The sequence below is a fragment of the Dreissena polymorpha genome, chromosome 1 (assembly GCF_020536995.1).
Source record: "Dreissena polymorpha isolate Duluth1 chromosome 1, UMN_Dpol_1.0, whole genome shotgun sequence".
Classification (NCBI taxonomy): Eukaryota; Metazoa; Mollusca; class Bivalvia; order Myida; family Dreissenidae; genus Dreissena; species Dreissena polymorpha.
The window spans coordinates 202,213,568-202,238,545 of NC_068355.1; the positions used below are offsets into that span (position 1 = coordinate 202,213,568).

Genomic DNA, 24,978 nt, shown 5'->3' on the forward strand with positions numbered 1-24,978 from the left:
CACATCAGCAATATTTAAGATCAATCACACATCCGGAATTTTTACAGTCTATCACACTAATGCAATATACATGCATAAGGTAATTTACATTTTTCGCAATTTTTTCCTTGCATTATGTCAGGGTAATCAAGCATTTGTAATACATAAGATCAATTACATCTGCAATGCTAGCATGTACGACCAATCACAAATCTGCAATGCTGGCATGTAAGAACTCCTACCAATCTGCAATGCTGGCATGTAAGAACTCCTACCAATCTGCAATGCTGGCATGTAAGAACTCCTACCAATCTGCAATGCTGGCATGTAAGAACTCCTACCAATCTGCAATGCTGGCATGTAAGAACTCCTACCAATCTGCAATGCTGGCATGTAAGAACTATTTTCCATCTGCAATGCTGGTTTATAAAGTAAATCACATATTTGCAATATTTTCACGCAATGTATTGCTATTGCACCATGAGAACGCCTCAGTAGTTGGCAAGGAAAGTGGGGTCCACAGAGGCAAGTTTGGCAGACAGGAACGCGTGGATACAGAACAGTAACAGCTGAAGGCTTGAACACTCCACCTCCTGCAAGAACATCAGAAAACTGTGCAAAGAAGTTTACATAAGCCCTCTATGACTCAGAAACAAACTTTAGGTGGTTTGTTGTACAACGATAATTAATTTTAAGTCAAAAGACCTTTCTTACTTAATTAAAGTTGTAAAGCTTTAAAGCTGAAAAAATTGTATCACCCCCTGGGTGCAAAAAGGTACCATGTGACATTGCACCGTTTTGCACCAACGGGGCGATATAGTACCCATCAACAGACTTCTGTCCCCTGATTTCATATCTCTCCACAAATAACCTCTGTACAACACATGTCTATTGGGGCAGAATAAGGATCCCCACCCTGTTTAATGAGTACAATTTTTTTTTAGAGAAATATCATATCCAGATTTTCATATATTTTAAAATTAATATCTGGGTAATTTGGCAGTCATTAAAAATGCCAGTTAAACCAATCAAGCTCAAAATCTCAATCAGAGGTTGAGAATTTACCAGTGCCGGGCTTGAGTGGTTTCGCTAACTTTAATCACTGTTTTGGTATTTAACCCTTTTCGCCTTAGATATGTATTTTTATGCACTTGTTGTCCTTTAGAAAGTTAAGTTAAATTTAATTAAAGACCTTTCTTACTAGATTCAGGTTTTAAAGGCTTCATTTCCAACCCTTAGATACGGATAACCAGCAAACAGCATAAAACCTGAACAGACTGCGAGTTACTCGCAGGCTGTTCTGGTTTAAGACTGTTTGCACATAGCCATTTTTCTTTGCTTCTGAGTGGGAGGGGTTTAAAACAAGTATTTTTTGTTAATGCCGAATTACACACAGCTTTACCCTGGTTTCAACTTGGCCAGGCTTGTCGGAAGAAAAATGCAGCTTTAATTTCTGTCTCCCATCATCGGATGAGCCTTTCAATTGCGAGAATTTGTATGTCCACATGTACGTCTACAATACAGAAAATTAACAATGAATGAAAGATAAGAAACTTGTCATTAGACTATACAATATGATTTTATTAAAATTGCACAAAATGAAGATGGTGGGGTATTATTAAGATATATTCTTTATATATGAGCCCAATATGTAAAACTAGAGCAGATTATTTGGTTGGTTATTAGTTTAAACTTACGTATAATACATCTATTGCATCGAAAGCCTAAGGCTTATGTAACTCTCTCCAGTCTGATTCTCCAGTCTAAGTAAAAACTAACTCTTAGCTAAGTTTGTCTGCCAAGAAAATGTACTTTTGTTGACTGTCACTAACTTGTACTTTAATTTAACTATCACAAAGTCATAACATTGTTTGACCAGGTACTTACTCATACCTAAGTTTAGCTGCCACTTACTCTACCTTAGTTTGACTGACACGTACTCATTCTTAATTTGAACGTCACTAACTCATACTTTAATCAACAGTCACCAAGTCACATTATTGTTTAACCAGTCACTTACCACATCCTTAGTTTAACTGTCACTTACTCCACCCTTGTTTTGTTGTCACTAACTCATACCTTAGTTTGGCTGTCATTGAATGGTACCTTTGTATGACAGTCAAAAACTTGTACCTGAGTAAAATATCACTTACTCATAATTGCATTGTCACTAACTCATACCTTAGTTTGACTATCCCTTACTAGTACCATCTTTTAAACTGTCACCAACTCATACCTTAGTTTGATTGTAACTAATTATTGCCTTAGTTAAACTGTAACTAACTATACCCTAGTTTCATTGTCACCAACTCATACCTTAGTTTGATTGTAACTAATTATTGCCTTAGCTAAACCGTAACAAACTCTACCCAAGTTTAATTGTCACCAAATCATACCTTAGTTTGATTGTCAGCAACTTATATTTAGTTTGCCTGTAACTAATTATTACCTTGGTTAAACTGTCACTAACTTACTCTAGTTTAATTGTCAGCAACTTGTACCTTAGTTTGGCTGTCATACAGTGAGAACCCAACATCAAAGTCTAGCGCCAGTCCAGAGAGTCGACCTTGGTAGGTACATCCAAAGGTCTTCACCTGTAGGTTACATACAACCCTTATTACCCACATCATGAATTCTGACATCTTGTGAAATACACTACTTGTAGAAGCAATTTTTTTCTGAACTACTATACTATTGTTGTGACCAACAAAATAATATTTTTTTAAATTGCTGCAAAACTATTTAAAACAAGAGCTGTCACCATAGGATGACATATTCCCCCTATAAACGCTTTGATAGAAGTTACGATCATTTTTCGAAACCTTTACGCAGATTTCGAAACCTAAACGCGGACCCTAAGTTAAAGGTAAAGGTCACAGGGGTTAAAATTTGTGTGTGTATTGAAATGCCTTGTCTATATACACATGCATACCAAATATGAAGGTTATATCTCAAGGCACATAGAAGTTATGAGCATTTTTCGAAACCTAAACGCAGATTTTGAAACCTAAACGCAGACCCTAAGTTCAAGGTCAAGGTCACAGGGGTAAATTTTGTGTGTGTATGGAAAGGCCTTTTCCATATACAAATGCATACCAAATATGAAGGTTATATCTCAAGGGACATGGCAGTTATGAGCATTTTTCGAAACCTAAACGCAGATTTCGAAACCTAAGCGCACCCCCTAAGTTCAAGGTCAAGGTCACAGGGGTAAAAAAAATTGTGCGAATGGAAAGAGCTTGTCCATATACACATGCATACCAAATATGAAGGTTATATTAAAAGCATTCAAAGTACTTTGCAAAATGGCTTAGATATAATATCAAATTGGTGCTCTTTTAACAATATGTTAATACATCCAAACAAAACTAAATGCATGATATTCTCCAGTGCTAAAAAGTCTGCAAACACCTTATTACTCAAAATCAACAACATTGTTATTGATCAAGTTGAACATCATAATTTACTTGGTATAACTGTTGACAAACATCTCACTTGGAAACTGCATATAAATAACGTCTGTCGAAAGCTCAACTCAAAGCTAGCCTTATTAAAACGCATTAAACCCTATCTAAATTATGAAACAATGAAGTTGTTTTATAATTCATACATCTTACCACATATGGACTATTGTTGTACAATATGGTGCTCAGCCACAAGATCAAATTTAAAGAAGGTAATTTCGATACAGAAACGTGCTGCAAAAATAATAATGAATAAGCCGTTTTCCTCTCCTTCAATTCCGATTTTCAATAAACTGGGCTGGATGTCATTTGAAAATAGGTGTAAATTTCTTGTTGGGACTATAGTGTACAAAGTTTAAGATGGCTCAATGCCTCCTTATTTTGATGACGTTATTTTTGTATCAAATAACAATACATACTTTCTTAGGTCCACCACCCACAACGATTTATCATATGTTGCATTTAAAACGAATTACGGGAAGCGTACTTTTTCCTTTTGTGCGAGAAATATATGGAACCTTATTCCAAATACCCCCGGTAATATAAGACAAGCACCTACAATTATTTCCTTTAAACGGCACCTTAAAAATCATTTGCTACACGCAAAACCTTTTTTGATATTGTGGGTTGTATGGATTAAAATACCGCCTTTGGGTATTTTATTCTTCTTCTTTTTGCTTTGTGATTGTCTGTTGTTATGAAAGAATGAAATAACCATCATTGTTATTATTATAATAATAATAATTATTATTATTGTTATTATTATTTTATTATTATTATTATTGTAATTTTATAAATATTATTTTATATTCTTAATATTATTTGTATTAATATTATTATTTTCATTATATGATGCTTTTGTAATTTATTTTTTTTTAAGGCTGATTGCAGTATGCTAGACATTGTTGAGTTATATTTACATATACTGTGTTTTTTGAAGACCACATTGTAAAAAAGATATGCTATTTCTTAATGTGTTATCTTCGTGAAATAAAGTTATTATTATTATTATTATATCTCAAGGGACATAGAAGTTATGAGCATTTTGAGAAACCTAAACGCAACGTGTGACATAAGGACAGACGGATAGACAGACGGACGGTCCAATCACTATATGCCCTCATTTGGGGGCATAAAAATTAATATTACTGACTATGGTTGTCAATGTAAGAGACAAGTTATGTTTAAATGTTTGTTTTTATATAATTCACTGATTTTCTGATACACTTCCAGAATTAAGCATTAATAAATTTTCTTACATTTATACCCACAATAATATACAAGACACAAATCATAAACATTTGAATCAAGTTAATATTAGTATTTCTTCTTCTAATCTTGTGATTGTGGCATGGTACGTAACTACGTACATTTGATCTCAGGATTGTGGCATGATTCATACCTTTAATCTCATTATTGTAATTCGTACCTTTAATCTCATTATTGACCGATGATTCTCACGATTGCCCAATGATTTGTACCTTTTATCTCATGATGGTTGCATAATTCATACCTTTATTCTCATGACTTTGGCATGATTCCAACCATTTAGCATCATTATTGCCATATAATGCGTACCTTTAATCTCATGATTGCCCCATGATTTGCACCTATTATATCATGATATTGGCATAATTCATACCTTTATTTTCATGATTTTGGCTATTGGCATAATTCCAACCATTTAATATCCTTATTGCCACATAATTTGTACCTTTAATCTCATGAATGCCCCATGATTTGTACCTATTGTCTCATGATAGTTGCATAATTAATGACTTTATTATCATGATTTTGGCATAATTCCAACCGTGTAATATCATTAGTGTCACATAATTTGTACCTTTAATCGTGTGATTGCAGTGTGATTTGTTCGGTACCAGGCCTTCTCTAACTGCAGCAGTTCAGCTCGACTCTCCAAGCTGAGGTAGATCATCTCTCGACTTGTGGTCTGTATTGAACAGCAATGCTGCTTGTCGTCCACAAGTTCTGAATCCTTAATTATGACAGTTTTTTGTTTATTTCATTAAACGTCAAACAGACTTTTCTGCATAATTTTTATATGTATGAAAAATGTTCATATTCAGTCCTTTGTAACGGTCCGAGCTTTGCTAGGCTTTAAAAATAGTTTTTTTTAATTTTTCTTTTTTTCCACTCACTTTCTTTTTAGTTAAGAGTCATGTCACAGGTTTGTTTTCTTCACATGGAAAAGTTTGTTAGTAATATATTCAGGATAATTTTATCTTACTTCCTTTTCCCTTAGTAAAATCAAATTTGTACCCATCATTACACAGTTTCAAATGTCATAAAACTGGAACGTCATATATCCTAGTTGTCCGTGCATGAAGATAGAATGCGTACTGAATGTGAGGAAACCCAGATAGTAGGGTAAGTAGGTCAACTGACCGCTGTTACAACAGATAGTAGTGTAAGAAGGTCAACTGACCGCTGTTACAACAGATAGTAGTGTAAGAAGGTCAACTGACCGCTGTTACAACAGATAGTAGTGTAAGTAGGTCAACTGACAGCTGTTACAACAGATAGTAGTGTAAGTAGGTCAACTGACAGCTGTTACAAGACTGAAATACTCCTGAAATCTCAATCCAAAAACAATCCAAAAAAGGGCTGTTTGTAAAACATGCATGCCCCCCATATGGGCTGTCCCTTGTTGTGGCAGCCATTGTGTGAATACGATTTTTGTCACTGTGACCTTGACCTTTGACCTAGTGACCTGAAAATCAAGAGGGGTCATCTGCGAGTCACTATCAATGTACCTATGAAGTGTCATGATCCTAGGCGTAAGCATTCTTGAGTTATCATCCGAAAACCATTTTACTATTTCGGGTCACCGTGACCTTGACCTTTGACCTAGTGACCTCAAAATCAATAGGGGTCATCTGCCAGTCTTGATCAATCTACCCATGAAGTTTCGTGATCCTAGGCATATGCGTTCTTGAGTTATCATCCGGAAACCATTTTACTATTTCAGGTCACCGTGACCTTGACCTTTGACCTAGTGACCTCAAAAATCAATAGGGGTCATCTGCAAGTCATGATCAATCTACCCATGAAGTTTTATGATCCTAGGCATATGCGTTCTTGAGTTATCATCCGGAAACCATTTTACTACTTCGGGTCACCGTGACCTTGACCTTTGACCTAGTGACCTCAAAATCAATAGGGGTCATCTGCAAGTCATGATCAATGTACCTATGAAGTTTCATGATCCTAGCCCCAAGCGTTCTTGAGTCATCATCCGGAAACCACCTGGTGGACGGACCGACCGACAGACCGACCGACCGACCGACCGACCGACCGACATGTGCAAAGCAATATACCCCCTCTTCTTCGAAGGGGGGCATAATAAAACAAACACAATAAACATACTAAAATTTATACATATGGACTGGGCTCTTGGAAAAATGGTTTTTAATGCATGTGCTTAAAGTGTCGTCCCAAATTAGCCTGTACAGTCCGCACAGGCTAATCACGATCAACTCTATCCGCTTTAAAGGTATTTTTGACTTATTAAGTCTCTTCAGCAAAAATCCAGGAAAAGCGTTGAATGCTATATCTGTTTAGCCTGTGCAGACTTCACAGTCTTATCTGGGCTGACACTTAATGTTAATACATTAAACCCTGTTTTCGCAGAGCATGGCTCACATATAATATCATATATATAAATACAGCTGAATTCAAAGGAACATAACTCAGGGACATCACTAGATCAATGAGCATGAAATCAGTGTCTTGCATATACCGGTATAAACTTTTAAAGCATGGCTTTTTCAATTTTTACTTTTGATCCCTTGAAAAAAATAAGAAGCATATTTTTGACAAACAAATCTTTGCTTCTGTCATCAAAATCGCTGAATTAAAGGGCACATAACTCAGGAACCTGTCACGTGGAAGTGTCTATGATATGTTTACATCGTGGTGATGACATTTTTTAAGTTTCATTTCAATGGCTGGAGATCAAGTGCACATAACTTGATTACAAATCTACCTGCAGAACTTTGAACATGCATTCGTAAACATGGAAGACGGTGTCACAGTTGAACCAATCTTTAGCCTGCATCTGAAAAACAAATACAACCCTTATCTTCTCAGAAGCAAAGTGAAAATGGCTATGTGCAAACAGCATAAAACCAGAACAGCCTGCGAGTAACTCACAGTCTGTTCAGGTTTTATGCTGTTTGCTGCTCTTCAGTATCTAAGGGTTGGAATTGAAGCCTTTAAAACTTGAATCTAGTAAGAGAGGTCTTGAATTAAATTTAACTTTCTAACAGACTAAATATGCGTAAAAATACCTATCTAAGTGGTAACTGGTTCATTTTTGTTGATTGTGTGGGTAGACCCATCAATTTAAGAGTCAGACAAATAATTTCATCCCACTTTTACAACGAATTCGGTTGATTAAAGCCCCGTTGATTAAATTTCTGCTATAAACCACAGCACAAAATGACGCATTTTTTCGACAAAATGACGTCATAAATCCAGCAAAATTATCCAGTAAACCTAATTTTGTTTAAATAAAAAGGTTTACTGAATAAAAAGTGGGATAAATAAAATAATAGATCGTGATTTTTGTTTTCTAAACCTTACATGATAAACCTGATCTATAATCAACACTCACCTATTATTCTCTATATTTCAAATGTTAAATTTTTCAATGACGAAATTACTGTACGCATAAAAGAAATCATTATCTTATATTAACTACACAAATTTTCTGCCTTTGTTTTGCAATGAAATGCACTACTAAGAGTGAATTACAAGGTGAACTTAGCGGTGTGTTTTTTAGAGAACTGCTCGATCTCCTGCCAAGGAGTATAAATGATACATGCACATTATTAAAGAGACAGAAAAATATATGAGCCTTGCTCTGTGAAAAGGGGGTTGAATGCATGTGCGTAAAGTGTCGCCCCAGATGAGCCTGTGCAGTATGCACAGGCTAATCAGTGATGACACTTTCCGCTTTTATGATATTTTTCTATTAAAGAAAGTCTCTTCTTAGCAAAAATACAGTTTAGACAAAAAGTGTTGTCCCTGATTAGCCTGTGCGGACAGAACAGGCTATATTAAAACTGGGACAAAACTTTATGCACATGCATTATACCCCTTTTTACAAAGCTCGGCCCATATACATTATCAAAAGGACACTTTTACAGGTTTTGGCTGTGATGAGCTAATTCATTAAACTAACATTTACTCTGTTTTTAAACCATGTTTATAATACTTTTGATTTAAAAAAAGAAATGACCAGCTGGTTGGCATACCATAGACTCCATTGAATTTCGCCAAAGGGTAAATATGAGAACAAAATATATTTGAAATTATGTTTTTCGTAACACATTTTATTGAACAATACTTGTCTTTTTAGAAGATAATTAAATTCACATTTATATACTTTACAATGTATATAATTTGCTTAAAATACAAGTCCACTACACTGAAGATCCGAAAATGCCATTTACAAATCTTCAAATAATCAGCTAATTCAGTTATATAGAATATCAGAATGTATCCTTTTATAATTTCAATAATAAATATATAAAAGCAGAGCTCCAGATAAGGGTCGTATTTCCGTAATTACGAATTATTTTCAAGTCTGTTACGTATTTATTTTAAAATCTTGTCGTACCATAAAGAATTACAAAAGCAAGTTACGAATATTATTTTTACATCGGTTCGTATTGATTTTTATTGAGTTCTTTTCGCGTATTAAAGATCTTTGTGGTGCTTATATAGAATGGTTATCGGGTTTGTTAAACAAAGCGCTTTTTTTCCCAATAAAAGCGGCGTATACAGTCTATCTGTCAAAAAACAATGGCGGCGCCCAGAGAGCGTCCTAAAAAACTGCAAAGCGTCCAAAAAAGACGCTTTTAACATATTGTACGCAAAGTGAGCCGAAGTTAAATGTTTAGTAAGAAATTATAGAAATGATCTTATACGATGTTGTATGTTCAGTTGTCGACACAGTCGGAAAAGCTAAACAAAAACGTGACACGACGGATTCAAATTTAAACACAAACAAAAACATTGAACGAGTGGAAGGGACAAGTCCCGTGGCTAATCGTTGAAAAGATTGAAGGGGAGACCCGTTTTAATTGTGAAATATGTAAAAATTCATCTAAGGCATGCAATCTAAGCACAGTTTGGGCATATGAAGGTATTTGAAAAATAAAATTGTATACTACTGAAGACACTGTTGAACTCATATAAATAAAGTTGCTAGTATGTTTATTTTATTTTTTTTGCATGAAAATAACAATTATTATTTAATTTTAGGTCATTTATAAAAAATAAGAATTATTTTCCAAAACTAAGTAACAATAAGAATAAAATTTCAGAGTTAAGAATTCTTTTTGAAAATCTGGTAGTAATTTAAGAATTTCACAAAACCTTATCTGGAGCTCTGTAAAAGTAGTCCTATTGCACTTACTGGTGGCACATCAAACAGGTATATATCTGGCCCCTTTAGGGCCACATATTTAGGGGTCCAGGGTTGGGTGCGTTTGCCTGGGGAGCCCCTTTGTTGACTCCAACCCATGAACTGTATCTGCAAGTAAAGAATGCATTTGAGCCACACTCTGGGAAAACAGGGCTTAATGCATGTGTGTAAAGTGTCGTCCCAGATTAGGAAAACAGGGCTTAATGCATGTGTGTACAGTGTCGTCCCAGATTAGGCTGTGGAGTTGGCACAGGCTCATTAGGGACAACACATTCTGCCTAGACAGGAATTTTTCCCACAAAAATACTTTCTTTACACAAAAAATACTTCCTTTACAAGAAAACAACCATTAAAACAGAAATTATCGTCCCTGATAAGCCTTCACAGACATGCTTTATGCCTGGTTTTCCTACAGCTTGGCTCATATACAACAGTTCAATACATAAAATATCCATTTATAAAAAATAACATTTACAATTGAAAAATGATAAACCATGTATGACATATATAAGCTTGAATGTTAACATGTTATACATAAAGTATCGAGTATTCAAGTTAGAGTCAATCAATATGACTTTCGAATTTTCTTTTACAGGAGCTAGTATGAACAAGAGATGTGTTTGTCAGAAACACAATGCCCTCTATAGCGCCGCTTTGAAGCCATAAACTTTGACCTTGAATGATGACCTTGACCTTTAACCACTCAAAATGTGCAGCTCCATGAGATACACATGCATGCCAAATATCAAGTTGCTATCTTCAATATTCAAAAAGTTATGACCAAACTTTAATGAAGGTTAAAGTTTTAGGAACGAAAAATACAATGATATTTGACCTTTGACCTTGACTTTTCACCACTCAAAATGTGCAGCTCCATGAGATACACATGCATGCCAAATATGAAGTTGATATCTTCAATATTGCAAAAGTTATAAAACTTTAACCAAGGTTAAAGTTTTGTGACTCACACATACAATGACTGACTGACACAATGAGACAGACAGGCCAAAAACAATATACCCCGGTCTTTCGATCCGGGGGCATAAAAACTATTAAGAATATACCAATAAAGCAAACACTTATGTGTATAAACTTTTTTAATAAGCCCATTTTTTACTCACTTGTTCTTCTGGCAACAGCAATGTGTTCATCATTTTGATCTGCAGAATATAACAAAAATACGTTTTCTAGTTACACTAGGAATGAGTCCGTGGGACAGAGATGAAACCACTTTCTGCTTATTGTCACAAAACAAAGCTTATGTTGTTAAAAAAAAACAAGTTGACATACTAACAATGAACCTAATGCAGATTTATCATTCTATCTGGATTGCTTTTATGAATCTCTGGGACTTCGAACACAAGTAAAAAAAATGTTGTATTTTTTATATAAAAAAGGGCCAAACTCTGTATTGTGTCAAAATAAAATTGAACATAAATACTCTGATCAGCAAATTTCCATCCTTATAAATTAAAAAGACTTACTTCATGTGCGTAAAGTGTTGTCCCAGATTAGCACCTGCTGTCAGCACAGGGACAAAACTTGTCCCTTTTAAGAATTTTTTTTTTAAAGGAAAATCCAGTCTTTGCACAAAGGATCACCCTAATCAGCCCCTGGGACGAAACTTTATTCACATGCATTAAGCCCTATTTTCCCACAGCGGGGCTAAAATATTTTAAAGTTTTATCACTCCAGCAGTTATACTTTATACTTTTAAAGTTTATCGTGGCGTAATAAATGAGGTGTCCACCTAGTGATCTGGAGGTCACAGGTTCGATCCCCACTCGGGAAGCGTTCTCTAGATCTTCCCGAAAGACACCAAGTACCGGTTATAGGCCTAGAAAACGGACTCGAGAGGGTTTCTATAAGCCTGAGGCTTTCGATGCAATCTAGCTAAAATAAATAGGTTTAAACAAATTATACTTTTTGAGTAGCATGCGTCACACAAATCTGTAATTTATACTTTTTGAGTAAAATCTGTCACACAAATCTGTAATTTACACTTTTTGAGTAACGTGCGTCACACAAATCTGTAATGTGTCACACCACTACCTACCATTTGACTGAGCAGACCGTGTATATTGTTGGTGATGGCGGCCAGCCATTCAGCGAGGGAATGATTGTCATCAAACTGGAGCACCCCGGATGTGTTCCCGTCAATCCCAACCAGCTCGAAGGCATTGCTCCTGGAATCAGACAGAGAGCTTATGAGCCTCGTTTTGGGAAACCTGGGCTTAATGCATGTGCATAAAGTGTCATCTTAGCTTAGCCTGTGCAGTCTGCATAAACTAATATATAATGAATGGCAATCTCCCCCTTGACTGGATTTTTGTTAAGAAGAGACTTCCTTTAAATATAATGCTCCATAAAAGCATAAAGTGTTGTCGATGATTAGCCTGTGAGGACTGCACAGGCTAATATGGGAGGGAAATTTACGCACATGCATAAAGGTTGGCAGAAGGAGGCTCAGGTTTCTTGGGTGAAGTGCGAAACTATTGTATCTGCCTAACATAGTGATATTAAATACGATATTTTCACACTAAACATTCGCTTTTTACAGTGAATCTTACAAATAACACAGTTTCAATATCAAAACAGATAACATCATTACGAAAATTGACCAATAGAATTGCTTGATTCATTTCATGCTCAAGCGAGCTAAAAACAACAGCCCGATTAAAATATTTTAGCAGTGCTCTGTGAAAAAGGGGTTTAATGTGTTTGCGTAAAGTGTCGTCCCAGATGAGCCGGTGAAGTCTGCACAGGCTATTCAGGGATGACACTTTACGCAAAAACTTGATGTTTGCTTAGAATAGACTTTCTTGAACAACAAGATGTGTTTGTGAAACACAATGTCCACCTATATGATGTTTGACCTTGTAGGATGACCTTGACCTTGTGAAAGATGACCTTGACCTTTCACCACTCCCAATGTGCAGCTCCATGAGATACACATGCATGCCAAATATCAAGTTGCTATCTTCAATATTGCAAAAGTATTTATAAAATAAGCGATTTGGGCCACATATATTTGACCTCTGACCTTGAAGGATGACCTTGACCTTGACCTTTCACCACTCAAAATGTGCAGCTTCATGAAATGCACATGCATGCCAAATATCAAGTTGCTATCTTCAATATTGCAAAAGTATTTATAAAATAAGCGATTTGGGCCACATATATTTGACCTCTGACCTTGAAGGATGACCTTGACCTTGACCTTTCACCACTCAAAATGTGCAGCTCCATGAGATACACATGCATGCCAAATATCAAAATGCTATCTTCAATATTGCAAAAGTATTCATAACATGAGCGATTTTGGCCACATATATTTGACCTCTGACATTGAAGGATGACCTTGACCTTGAACTTTCACCACTCAAAATGTGCAGCTCCATGAGATACACATGCATGCCAAATATGAAGTTGCTATCTTCAATATAGCAAAAGTTATTGCAAAATGTTAAAGTTGGCGCAAACAGACCAACAGACAGACCAACAGACAGACCAACAGACAGACAGGGCAAAAACAATATGTCCCCCACTACTATAGTGGGGGACATAAAAATATCATATAAGCGGAAAATGTCGTCCCTGATTAGACTGTGCAAACTGCAGAGGCTAATCTGGGACGACACTTCACGCAAATGCATTAAACCCTCTTTTCACAGAGCACGGCCTATTTGTAACTGTTTTTACCTCAGTTGATCTGTGCCAGACCTGTATCTGGTCAGATAGGCATACAACAGTGGAATGGAAGAATACACGACCCAGGTTTTCTCGATTCGAGGCAAAATGACTCCCGGCGGAGAAGCAGTCTACAAATATATGAGAAAGCATTTAGCATTCCCAGATTATTCATTATGAGGCAGAGTATGAAACTGCCTATGGGCCCCGAGGCCTTTAGCAGCCCCATGAGACCATGACGAAATAATTCTTACTTGATTAGCCTGATCTTATGACTTTACAAAGCCAAATAATATATATCATTTGTTTGTTCCAATAAAGGCTTGGTAATAATATTACCAAAGACTCTATATAGTGTATTATAGGTCTTTGATATTACCAAGTGACAATCCGTGATTGTTTTCTTAAATTCTTAATCTAAAAATTATAGAGTCATATTGGAAACGCTATATTATGAAATTGTATTACTAGAAGGTCATATTTATGTCTTGCCAGCCTTGACACTGGTAGTTTAATTATAACTAAAGAAATCGAATTGGCACAGACGTTCTAGTACGCACTAGGCCGACTACGGGCCTGGGACACAGCAGGTTTTTTTCCTTCTTTTTGACCCGTCGAAAAACAGCCCTTTCCCCTCAGATTTTTTTTCCCCTCAGCTGGTTAATTTTCCCCTAGATTTCGTTATTTCCCCCCCCCCCACCCCAAAAACCTTTAAATATATAAGTTAACCTGATCCAGTGTAGAAAATAGAAAAATATTGCATTCTTAAATTATCTGTTGCCTTGAATTTGTTTAAAAACAGTAAAATATGTTAAATTGGTTATTTAAGAATTTCCTTTTTTTACCCCAAATCCGGCGTTTCACGTGATTTTTCCCCCAAAATCTGGCGTTTTGCGTGATTTTTTCCCCTAAAAAAAGGCCAGGCCCTTTCCCCAAAATCAGATGAAAACCCCTGCACAGGCCCCAAAAGTTTCACTGCCTATGTTCCTCCACAGTGCTAAACCAGCACTGGTATTTAGTCAGTGCAGTGAAACACACACACCTTGCATTAAGATAGTTTGGTACTACACTTCAACACCGTTATTTCGAAGTCGTCGGGACCGTAAAAAAACTTCGGATTAACAATAATTCGAAATAAACATTTGACAGAAGACTTCTTTGATTCCTTAAAAATAAAACGTTGTAGAATTTGCATGGTTCGGTTACACGCTTACTTAAAAACGTCAACTAGTCAGATAGCAATATATTTCTACTCGTAACCAACGGGGGAATAAAACGATTCTTTTTCTTGTTTTTTTTTTTCTCTAATTACAGAACATATAAAATAAAACGAATAGCACAAATTATCAGACAAACATACATATGCATACATTTTCAGAAATGAATTAACCTTTTTTTTAATAATACGCAATGTCTCTCTGAAGACCGGCGTTTGCGCAGACGACAAAGGTGTAATTATCGGCTTTTGACGCGCCACGACAAAGCTGTGAAATTACGCTCAGTATTTTGCAGTTATGACTTTGGATTTAAGATTGATAATTAGGTGGGAATTACAGTGTTGGGACCGACAGAATAATTTAATATTAACGATTTCTTCGGTTTAACAAAGTTCGGATTAACAATGAAATTTTTCATTAAACAAACAAGTATCAAAATCGGGACCAGAAAAATACTTCGAAATAACGGTGACTTCTGATTATCGGTGTTCGAAATAACGGTGTTGAAGTGTACTAAAATATCCTCTAGTGCAGTGTATGATGTGCTTCACACCAAGAAATTATGATACCCTGGGACATCTCTGAGATATTAAACACCGGAGGGCCCCAAACTCACAAAATGTCTACTTTTCAGTTGTACACTGGTGTGTTAACAGCAGAAAACAAAAATGATTATTTTCATAATATTTAAGTTTGTAATTAATATATTCCAATTAAATTTGGCATACATATACTTTAGAATACAAACAATATGTATGTGTAATTTGGTGGTTGAAAGTTATTTAGTTATTGACTTACAGAAAAAGTTTTTTGTTGTCTGCTTGAAATTCAAATTTCCCTGCAAATGCAAAGCACCGCCCACTTGAAAAGTTATGAACTTCTCTCAGCCAGTCGCTAGCAAATGACTCAAATCAAGTTTACATGTAGATACAGTTTTAACAAAGCTGTCTGCTCAAACACGTGTTTCTATTTATAAACACTTGAATGTTAGCAGCAAATCACAGGCAGATAAACCCAGCCCACTAGTTAATGCAGGTTAACATTTTACAACCGCAAAATCAAGCAATTGAGATCCGGCTTTAAACCATGGTTAATAAAACTGTTACATTTCCGAACAACTGGACCCATGATGGCTATCATGTTTGTGAAGAAATACCAAGACCAAATGACTGGCTTCTATCAGCAGGAGAACAAAACTCAGAATGTGTAAACCATTTCCAGCTCAGGAGCAAAGTGAAAATGGCTATATACAACTAGTATAAAACCAGAACAGCCTGTGAATAACTCGCAGTCTGTCCAGGTTTTATGCTTTTTGCTGCTCATCAGTACCCTAGGTTTGGAAATGGAGGCTGTAGAACTTGAATTTAGTAAGAATGTCTCAGGTTTAATTTGATTTCTAAGGGTCTACAAACGCGTCAAGATGAGTATAAAGAGGTAAAATCTAAATGCACATACCCTCTCATTGTCGTTAAAATGCTCTGAAAAACAAATAATCACATTCATTGTAAGAGAACAAGTTACATGTTAACTCTATATTATAATATTACAAACTTTCCAAACTTCAATTGTAAAATATGCTTCCATGCGTTAACAAAAAGAACGAACAGATTTTCTAACATCTATTTAATCAAATAAAATTTCTGTATAACAAGTATTTGTTAAATATTGGTGCCAAATTTGACAATATATTGTTTTACAAATAATCTATCGACTCCAATTATGTAAAAGGGAGCTTTTTGAAGTTTTCATCGTTTCAACACCTTTTTTTGGCCCCTTGACCTAATTGGCACCTTGATCTAATTAATAACAGACCAGACGTTTTGAAAGTGGGTATTCCTAAGATCATGCCAGTGAAGTTTCATGAAAATCTGAATAGCAGGTTAAGAGAAATGATTTGAAGAAAAAGTTCACAGACTATCACACAAGCACTCGCAGACAGAAAACTGACATCACATCCCTAGAGCAATATATATGCAGTGTTTTTTTTCACCATTTTGGGAATGGGAAAAATAGTGGCGTTTTGACCAAAGTTGGGAAATTAGTGTTGTTGTTTTTTTGCTAACAAATGCTTCAAAAATTAGTGTTTTATAAATTAACTTTAATAAAGTGTATCTTGTAGAGCTGCATGGGAGATTAACAAAATGTTGCTCTAAATAAAAAAAAAATTTTAAACCTTCAATTAAGAATTTTTAGGTCTCATTTGAGAAAAATATTTACTTTTTAGAATTGGGAATGGGGCCGGATACGAGTATGCTCAGAGGACCTAAAAAGATAAGCTATTTGAATCACAAACAAGCTTTCCTGGAATGATTCTCAATGTTCTAATATCTTTATTTAAATGATATGTAATATCAAATTGTTATGCTTTTATTATCATTTTTTTATTGTTTGCCCGCAACTGCAGGTGTAGAGATACACTGTGACCAAGAAAGTGCATTATCTGGTATTTAGCAAAAGTACCCGTACCGATCAAATTTGTAAGTGTGAAAATCCTGCAAGTGGGAACATTTGCGTCATGAAATCTTCAGATTAGGAATTATCGATCTTTTCAATATTTTTTTTAAAGATGGAAATCGGAAATTTGGAAATCAGTAATTTTTCCTTGTTTGGGAAAGTGCCTTTTACTCTCACTTTATTAAGAAGGAAAACAATCGCAGGATCTTTAATCAAGTGGATGTAATGACAAAGCAGACTATTTTTTACCAGCATCATGTGACTTGTTCAGGAAGACTGCAGCAGGCTTGAAATACTTCACGGTCAAGGTCACATGGTCGCCAGCCGACTTCAGCACCTCAATCACCTGATCATGTGAGAGCCCCTCTATGCTCTCCTCATTGACCTGGTGAAATAAATGGGGTCAATGGTCACAAACAACCTCTGGTTAACATTTGTATTGTTTAAGAAAGAGATGGTTTTGGTATCAAATACAAAAGACCAGATAGAATTTCAGTACTTCACGCTGAGAAATTGTTTTATTATTCAGAATTTTTACAATCTGACAATTGATTTAAGATATTTACATATCCTTCATAATGACAATATGTTGGCGTGTAAACATTTGTTATAATTACGTTATTTTAATGTTCAGTAATAAGGCATCATTTTTTGATTTAGTGATATGTTATGTCTGTCAGTGTATTTTGTTATATATAACATTATTGTTATATTTTTTAAAAACAGAAAATATGTTGATGAATGAAAAAACACAAGTAAAAGGACAAAAGAAATTCCTGAAAATCAATCAGTGTTGTATACAATTTCAAGTTATTGTCTGCTGTACTTTTGAAAACTCTTTCATGTTCAAAGACATAAGCTGTAATTGCTTGAACCAGCTACAATGTAGTTACTCTTATTTTATTTAACATTCCTTGCTCTCATTTTATTCACTTTGACTACAGGTTTGTTAAACGGACAAAGTAAAATGGTTAACAAATTCACAATTTGAAAAAATATCCCAATTTGATATTATTTTTTTATTTAAGAAAGTGTCTCATGATTAATAGCAGATATATCTCACTAGTATTTGAATTACATCAAACAAGGTATATTACTATAGTTTGAATGAGTTTTCCCTTATAACATGAATTATTATAAGGAGTTCTGTTAAATGAGTTTTTCCCAAGTCAGTGCACAATTTGCCTGAAAATATTCCCAATCCAGAAATTGAATTTTTCCCAAAATGGCCAGAAAAAGGCCTGATATTTATGTATTAGTGTATGATCAAGAAGATTAAAATGTGTTTTCTAAGTCTTATATTTTTGCTTTAACCATTCCCCCATTAAAAGCAAAGTGAAAATGGCTTTTGCAACCAAAATAAAACCAGAACAGCCTGCAAGTAACTCGCATTCTGTTCAGGTTTTATGCTGGCTGCTGCTCATCAGTAACTAAGGTTCGGAAATGAAGCCTTTGAAAGTAAGAAAGGTATTAAATTAAATGCAACTTTGTAGGCGACTACAAATGCGTCAAAATAAGTATATAAGTGGTAAAGAGTGAACAATACCTTCAAGATAGCGTCCCCTACAAACAGCTGCTGGGTTCTGGCTGCTGCCTGGTCGGGTATGATTCGGGAGATAAGGGCAGGTAACTTGTGTTCACAGCCGCCTTTCACGCTTAGTCCCAGACCTCCCTCGGTGTCCCGGCATACCTCCACCGTGCGCACCTACGTGAGAGATTCGTAATTCTATTTGAGTCTCCCTCAGGGAAAACGGGGCTTAATGCTTAAAGTGTCCTACTATTCTAGCCTACGCAGTCCGAAAAAGCTAATCAGGGACGACACTTTCCTCCTAACTGGATTGTAACTGAAACAAGTATTAAAAAAACTTCACTTTAGATTTGAGCAGACAAGTGAATTTTCCGATGCCTTTTGATGTTTTTGTCTTGCATGATTACAGGCTTCTCAAAAAGTGTAATTATTATGTTGTTTTTTGCCTTGATATTGATGCTTCATTGTTCATGTGTAATTCGTTACACAAAAAGTTCAATTCCCACAAAATAAGCTGAACATAACAAAGTGCATCAATAAAGGCATAAAACAGAAACAAATACATTTTTTCTTTAAAACATTTTTTTTCCTAAAAGCGTATAACACAGACAAAAATTCAATTCAAGCTACATTTAAAGCAACTTTGGTATAATATATTATAATACAGCGATTTTCCTTGTCCATTTGGGAAAAGTACCCGTACCGGTCCAATTGGGAAAAATCGAGTCGTGAAACCCTCAAAATTGGGAAAAATCAAGTCGTGAAAACCTCAAATTGGGAAATTGGTGTATTTGATTTTTTGCTCCCAAATACTTTAAAATTGATAACCAAGTGTTTTCAAGCTGTCAATATTATATAAACCTAGGTTCAAGCTATAGAGCTGCAAAGGGAAACTTACAAAATGTTGCTTAAAAAAAAAAAAAAATAATAATATTTTTTTTTTTTTTTTTTTTTTTACCTTTTATTGGGAATTTAAGGACAGCAATTGGGAAATTTGTATTTTTTTCGTAATTGGGAAAGTGCAGTTTACCGGTACTTTATAAAGAAGGAGGAAAATCGCTGTAATAATATATTATATATTACTAATATATAATACTAATAGTATTTTGGGGCAGTAAATACATTTGTACAAGGAGAAAGTGAAGTAAAAAAGATGACTCTGTATTATTGTACACAAAAATTGTGATTTTCTATGTTTTCCATGCACGGTTTTGTGTTGTCGATTTAGAAGGTATATATCAGGTAATGAAGAAGGACAAAAAGCAGCATACCACATCAAGAATGGAATTGTTGCCATTTTCTTCAGCCGGTGCATCTCTGTGGACATACTCTTCTCTCAGTAGGACGAGAACTTCTGGGGTTAACTTCAACTGAATTACTTCACCTGATGATCGACCATCACATAAAGTTGCCAAACCAACTTTTGCCTACAAATAAAAAAATAATAATTTCAGCAAATAAAGAATATAAATTTTTCCAAAAAAAATTTTTTGGAATGGTTTTTGTATGAAAGTTTAAATTACAGATTTATAACAAAAATAATATGAAAGTGAGCACCAAATTTCAATATATGCATGTAAACAGCAATGTTTTTTGTCCAATTGGAAAAAGTACCACTACCAGCCCAATTGGAAAAAATTATTTAAAGCGCAATAAAAAAATGAAATTGGAAAAATATGCGTTGTGAATTCTTCAAAAAGGGAAACTAGTGTTTTCGATTTTTTTCTATAAAATACTTTAAAATTGATAATAAAGTATTGCCAATTTGTCAATATTATATTTACTCAGGTTTAAGCCATAGAGCTGCATATGGAATTAAAGTAAATGTTGCATTTTATTAACCCCAAAAAAGGTCATGGCCATTCCTACACTTTGGGGAATTGAGGCAGGTGCCCTTAGATGGGGGAATTTCACGTCGTTTTGGGCGAAAAAAGGGAATTTTAGAAGGTCTTAAAATTTTACCAACCATTCAACACTTAAAATTGCTATATTTTAATGTAATTTACATAAATATACATTTAATCAAAGGTAAGTAGCAAGATACCAGCTGGTATCATAGGTATAAAAGTAAAAAATAAAAAATAAACTTTTTTTTGAGGGGGAAATTTTTAGCTGAAATAGGGGAAAAAAGTATACTATCGAAATGGGGGAATGGGGCCACATTTCAGCCCCATGAACGGCCAAATGAGGGCCCTGAAGGTGTTGTTTTTTTAAACCTTCAATTGTATTTTTTTCAGACAGCAATTGAGAAATTTGTAGCTTTACCCAGATTGGGAAAGTGCAGTTTTCCGGTACTTTATAAAAAAGGAACAAAAATCACTGATAAGGAATAATATGATCTTTGCAAGTATATCAATATGAGGAAAATATTTAAAAAAAAAGTAACAGACACTAATGACCCCACATCACTTGTTTGGACAAATCCCCACTGTAATTATATTGAACAGTTGAAAGCTGACAAAGGGCCAAAATGCAGCCAAAACTTATCGCAGCCAAATTGCCCTTTTATTTAAGCATAATTTACACATAAGAGTCATTTTGCTGTGAAAGTTTCAGCGAGGTACACTTAGTTGTTAAAGAAATGAAAACACAACATTTTGGGACTGACATTCTCAATATTGAAAAACTGAAAGTGCCATAATACTGTCAAAACGGTTTGCAGCCTAAATTCCTTTTTTTACAATCATCTATACATTAAGGTCATTTCATGGTGGAAGTTTGATAGAAATCCACCTCATAGTTAAAGAGCTTGAGCAAGCTTCAGGATGTTTGTATGTACAAGTGAAATGGTTATTGCCTCCAATTTCATGGAGGGCATAAAAATATTGATGCTTATCAGGTGATTTCAGGAATCCTTTATAAAGTATAAACAAATCTTTTGTTGCTGTGAAGTGTTCTTTCTGTTGTAAGATGGCCAAACAAAGTAAGCCTGAATAACAAGTATACATGCCAGACGTTCCGATCTTAGCGGGACAGTCCTGCTTTTGGGGTGTTTGTCCCAGTGGCCCGATGTGACACAGTTTGTCTAGACATTCGTAAAAAAACGACATACGTTCTATAAGTTCACAATAATATTCGCTATTCAAGCTCCGTCCGGCTTTTAAAAATAACCATCGCTAATCCCTATATTGCCCCCTATTAACAAACCATAGCTACTAATCGAGCAATCCAGTGTTTTTTTGACACCTTATCAGCGATCTATTGGCAAATAATTGCTTTTATCGGACATTCACACCATGGTGTTTTTATGATAGGGGTCGCTAATTGCTAGCGAAAGATGCATCGTAGTGAATTAAAAGCAGACTGCTTTTGTATTTCATGGCCCAAATCAAGTCCAAAGATATGATAATAAAAAGAATTATAAGGTATTCTGTATACTATGCAACATTAGGCTAAAAACATGTCAAAACACCAATTTTGTGTTTCAAACAAGTACAGCACTGACCGATACACATTGATGTTTCACATAAATTTACTATCATTTTTGACTGATTTTCAGAAAATAATTTGTACATATAATATTGAATCAATCTAAATATAAAGTTTATGTTGAATAAAAACAGTGCTCGATGAGCACTCATTGCGTTGAACAATTACACATGCTTCTGTCCTAAATGGATGTCAAATTGAGGCATGCCCCACATTTCATGTTATGGATTCATCCGCAAAGTGCACATGTGGGTTTACTTCCAGAAAATGGAGAACGTCTGTGTTCATAAAATTCTTAAACACATTTTTTGTCAATATTTGCCAGAAATGATGATGTTGGTAAGTAATATACTGATTACTGACTACAGTAAAGGTGAGGTGATAGATCGTTTAAGGTGTCCTGCTTTTGTCCCGACAATTTTAATGGAATTTTCTGATTTGGACATCAATATATCTGGCATGTATGTAACAAGTAACACTGTAAGTGTTGCATTTCTTAAAACAACATGGGTTAATGCTTTGTGTTGCCTTAAGTTAAATATGTTTGATTTGTAAATTTTATAATAAATTAATAATCTATATATTTTTATTAGTTCTGTTGCAAGCCTAATGTAAGTTAAATATGTTTGATTTGTAAATTGTATAATAATCTATATATTTTTTATTAGTTCTGTTGCAAGCCTAACTTGTTGTGTTTTTAAAATACATAAAAATCATATTGTTGACAACTATAATATTATTTAAGATCATTATTAAGCAAAAGTAAGTCCCCCAAATCAAATCAAATCAATATTTATTTATTGTCGGTATGGTATACAAACATTATAAGATAAGCTATGAATAGCTTTTGACCGACAGCCAGCTCAACCGGTAGAGTGCTGATCTCTGACTCGCTCATGGGTTGGTAAGTTTAAGCCTCAACTCGGGTTCATCTCTTAGAAATAATTACACCTTAGGCTACCCTGTCTAACCCAAATTGTTTGAGGGTCACCGACATACATGTATCAAATACAATGTATGTGTTTATGTTAACATTTCCTGAAGATTCAACCACTGAGCAGGATAACTAAGTTAACACCATATTATTAATGAAAAAAATTAAATATACTATTAGATGTATCAAACAGACAAACCAACTAGTACCTACTAGTACTTTCATAAGGAACATCATCCATTACAGGGTTTTTTTTGGCCCGATTTTATAGCCGAAATTCGGCTATGTTCCCAATCCCAAAAAGTATACTTTTTTCCCAAAATGTGGCAAAAAATTCCCAATTGCCAAAAAAAAAAAATTTTTTTTTTTTTTTTTCAGAAAGAAGTCTTATGTGTATTTTATCTCAATTTTAATTCAATTACATCTAACAAAGTATTATATACAAAGTATTATATGATGTTTTTCTTTTAATTTGAATGATTATAAAGAGTTAAATCAAATTTAGTATTTCCCTAATCAGTGGACTTTTCGTGTGGAAAAAAAGGCTAATGAATTTATTTTCCCAATTTCATGAAAATGCTGATAAAATTCCCAATTCCAAAGCCATGGGCTTTCTTCCCAAAAAGTGGAAAAAAAACCTGCATTAACCATCTATACTTCCAGGTCTTTTGGCTCTGCTACATCAACAGGAATTAGCGTTTGGTTCATGTTTTCTGTGTTAATCATAGAGATTACAATTTATAATATTTCATCCCAACAACAAAATCTTTATAATGATAGTATTCATTTTACAGTCAGGTTTTACAAATCAAACATATTTAACAATAAAGTAGTCTTAGGTTTACTGAAATGTGGATCATGTTATTTTTGTCAGTAGTTAATTACGGCGCCGCTAATTACAATGGTACTGAACTATTATCGAGCAGATGGTCGTTGAACGTTATAATAAAAATAAAGATTGCTTTTATTAGTTACAAATCGGCAATTTATCGCTTTCATTTTATTTATAAAGTCAATATAGCGGATAGGTAAGGTGTGTATACTGTAGAGCGAATACTGGCAGAACCCCCCCCTGAACCCTTAATCTCGCGTTATCTCGGCAGTCTCGTTACGCGTGATTTAACAATGTCGAAATCGTGAATAGAAAGAAAATATGCCTTTATTGCATTATTTAAGGAAATGAAATTTTGATAATATTCAAGTGTTTAACATGCTTTAACTTTACTAATGCATTGAACTTTGAATTTCACAATTTTAATTAGTTCTCTACTCGTTTTTTCACAATTTTAAGAAGTTCACCACTCAATTTTTCACAATTCTGACAAGTTCGCAACTTATTTTTTCATAAAGTGCATTTAATGTTGCAATAATGCAATGAACAAGCATGAACATAAATAAACATTTCACAGATAACACTGCTCTGATTAATTCATTTTGATACAAATAATCTTTGACTGCTGCTATTTCGGGAATACGTTTAGACGTCCGAAATATGGTCTTGTCCGAAATAAATGTTCTCTTTTTGATTGCATTAATGAGTCATCAGCCGCTGTCGGCTTTCCTTGTTTATTTTGCATAAAAAAGCAAATCAAAAGAAAATAATGTATCACCTCAGACGGAGAAGCCATTTTTAGAAAGTATTCGCATATCTCATGCGAACTTTTTGTTGACTATCTTGTTTGTAATTTTGTTATTCGAGAATGTTACGCTGTCCGAATTTGTTGCAATTAAATAAACATAAGACATTCGGTACCCCTCGCAGATTATCCGATGTTTGACGGAAAGGGCCGAGAATGTGCGATTGAAACATAAGAGATCAGTTTCGGATA

At 34.7% G+C, this 24,978-nt stretch overlaps 1 protein-coding gene across 1 annotated transcript; it reads right to left on the reverse strand.

The window, feature by feature from the left end:
• Window positions 1-323: 323 nt before the first annotated feature.
• Window positions 324-24,911, reverse strand: LOC127864623 (gamma-2-syntrophin-like). The gene is made up of 14 exons (XM_052404472.1): window positions 24,760-24,911; window positions 20,058-20,213; window positions 18,805-18,963; window positions 17,508-17,643; window positions 16,260-16,282; window positions 13,600-13,718; window positions 11,954-12,083; window positions 11,019-11,057; window positions 9,889-10,005; window positions 7,450-7,521; window positions 5,287-5,439; window positions 2,481-2,573; window positions 1,382-1,492; window positions 324-572 (listed from the first exon to the last, which is right to left on the reverse strand). Exons 1-14 carry the CDS (start codon window positions 24,775-24,777, stop codon window positions 471-473), a joined length of 1,428 nt encoding a protein of 475 aa, XP_052260432.1. The 5' UTR covers window positions 24,778-24,911; the 3' UTR covers window positions 324-470.
• Window positions 24,912-24,978: the final 67 nt, after the last annotated feature.

What these genes read in the sequence shown, in the direction of transcription:
- LOC127864623 (XM_052404472.1), bottom strand. An exon ending in ACAATTCCATTCTTGATGTG is followed by an intron (nt 18,964 to 20,057) that starts GTATGCTGCTTT and finishes TCTCTCACGTAG; the next exon opens with GTGCGCACGGTGGAGGTATG. An exon ending in ATTTTAACGACAATGAGAGG is followed by an intron (nt 13,719 to 16,259) that starts GTATGTGCATTT and finishes ATATATTTGTAG; the next exon opens with ACTGCTTCTCCGCCGGGAGT.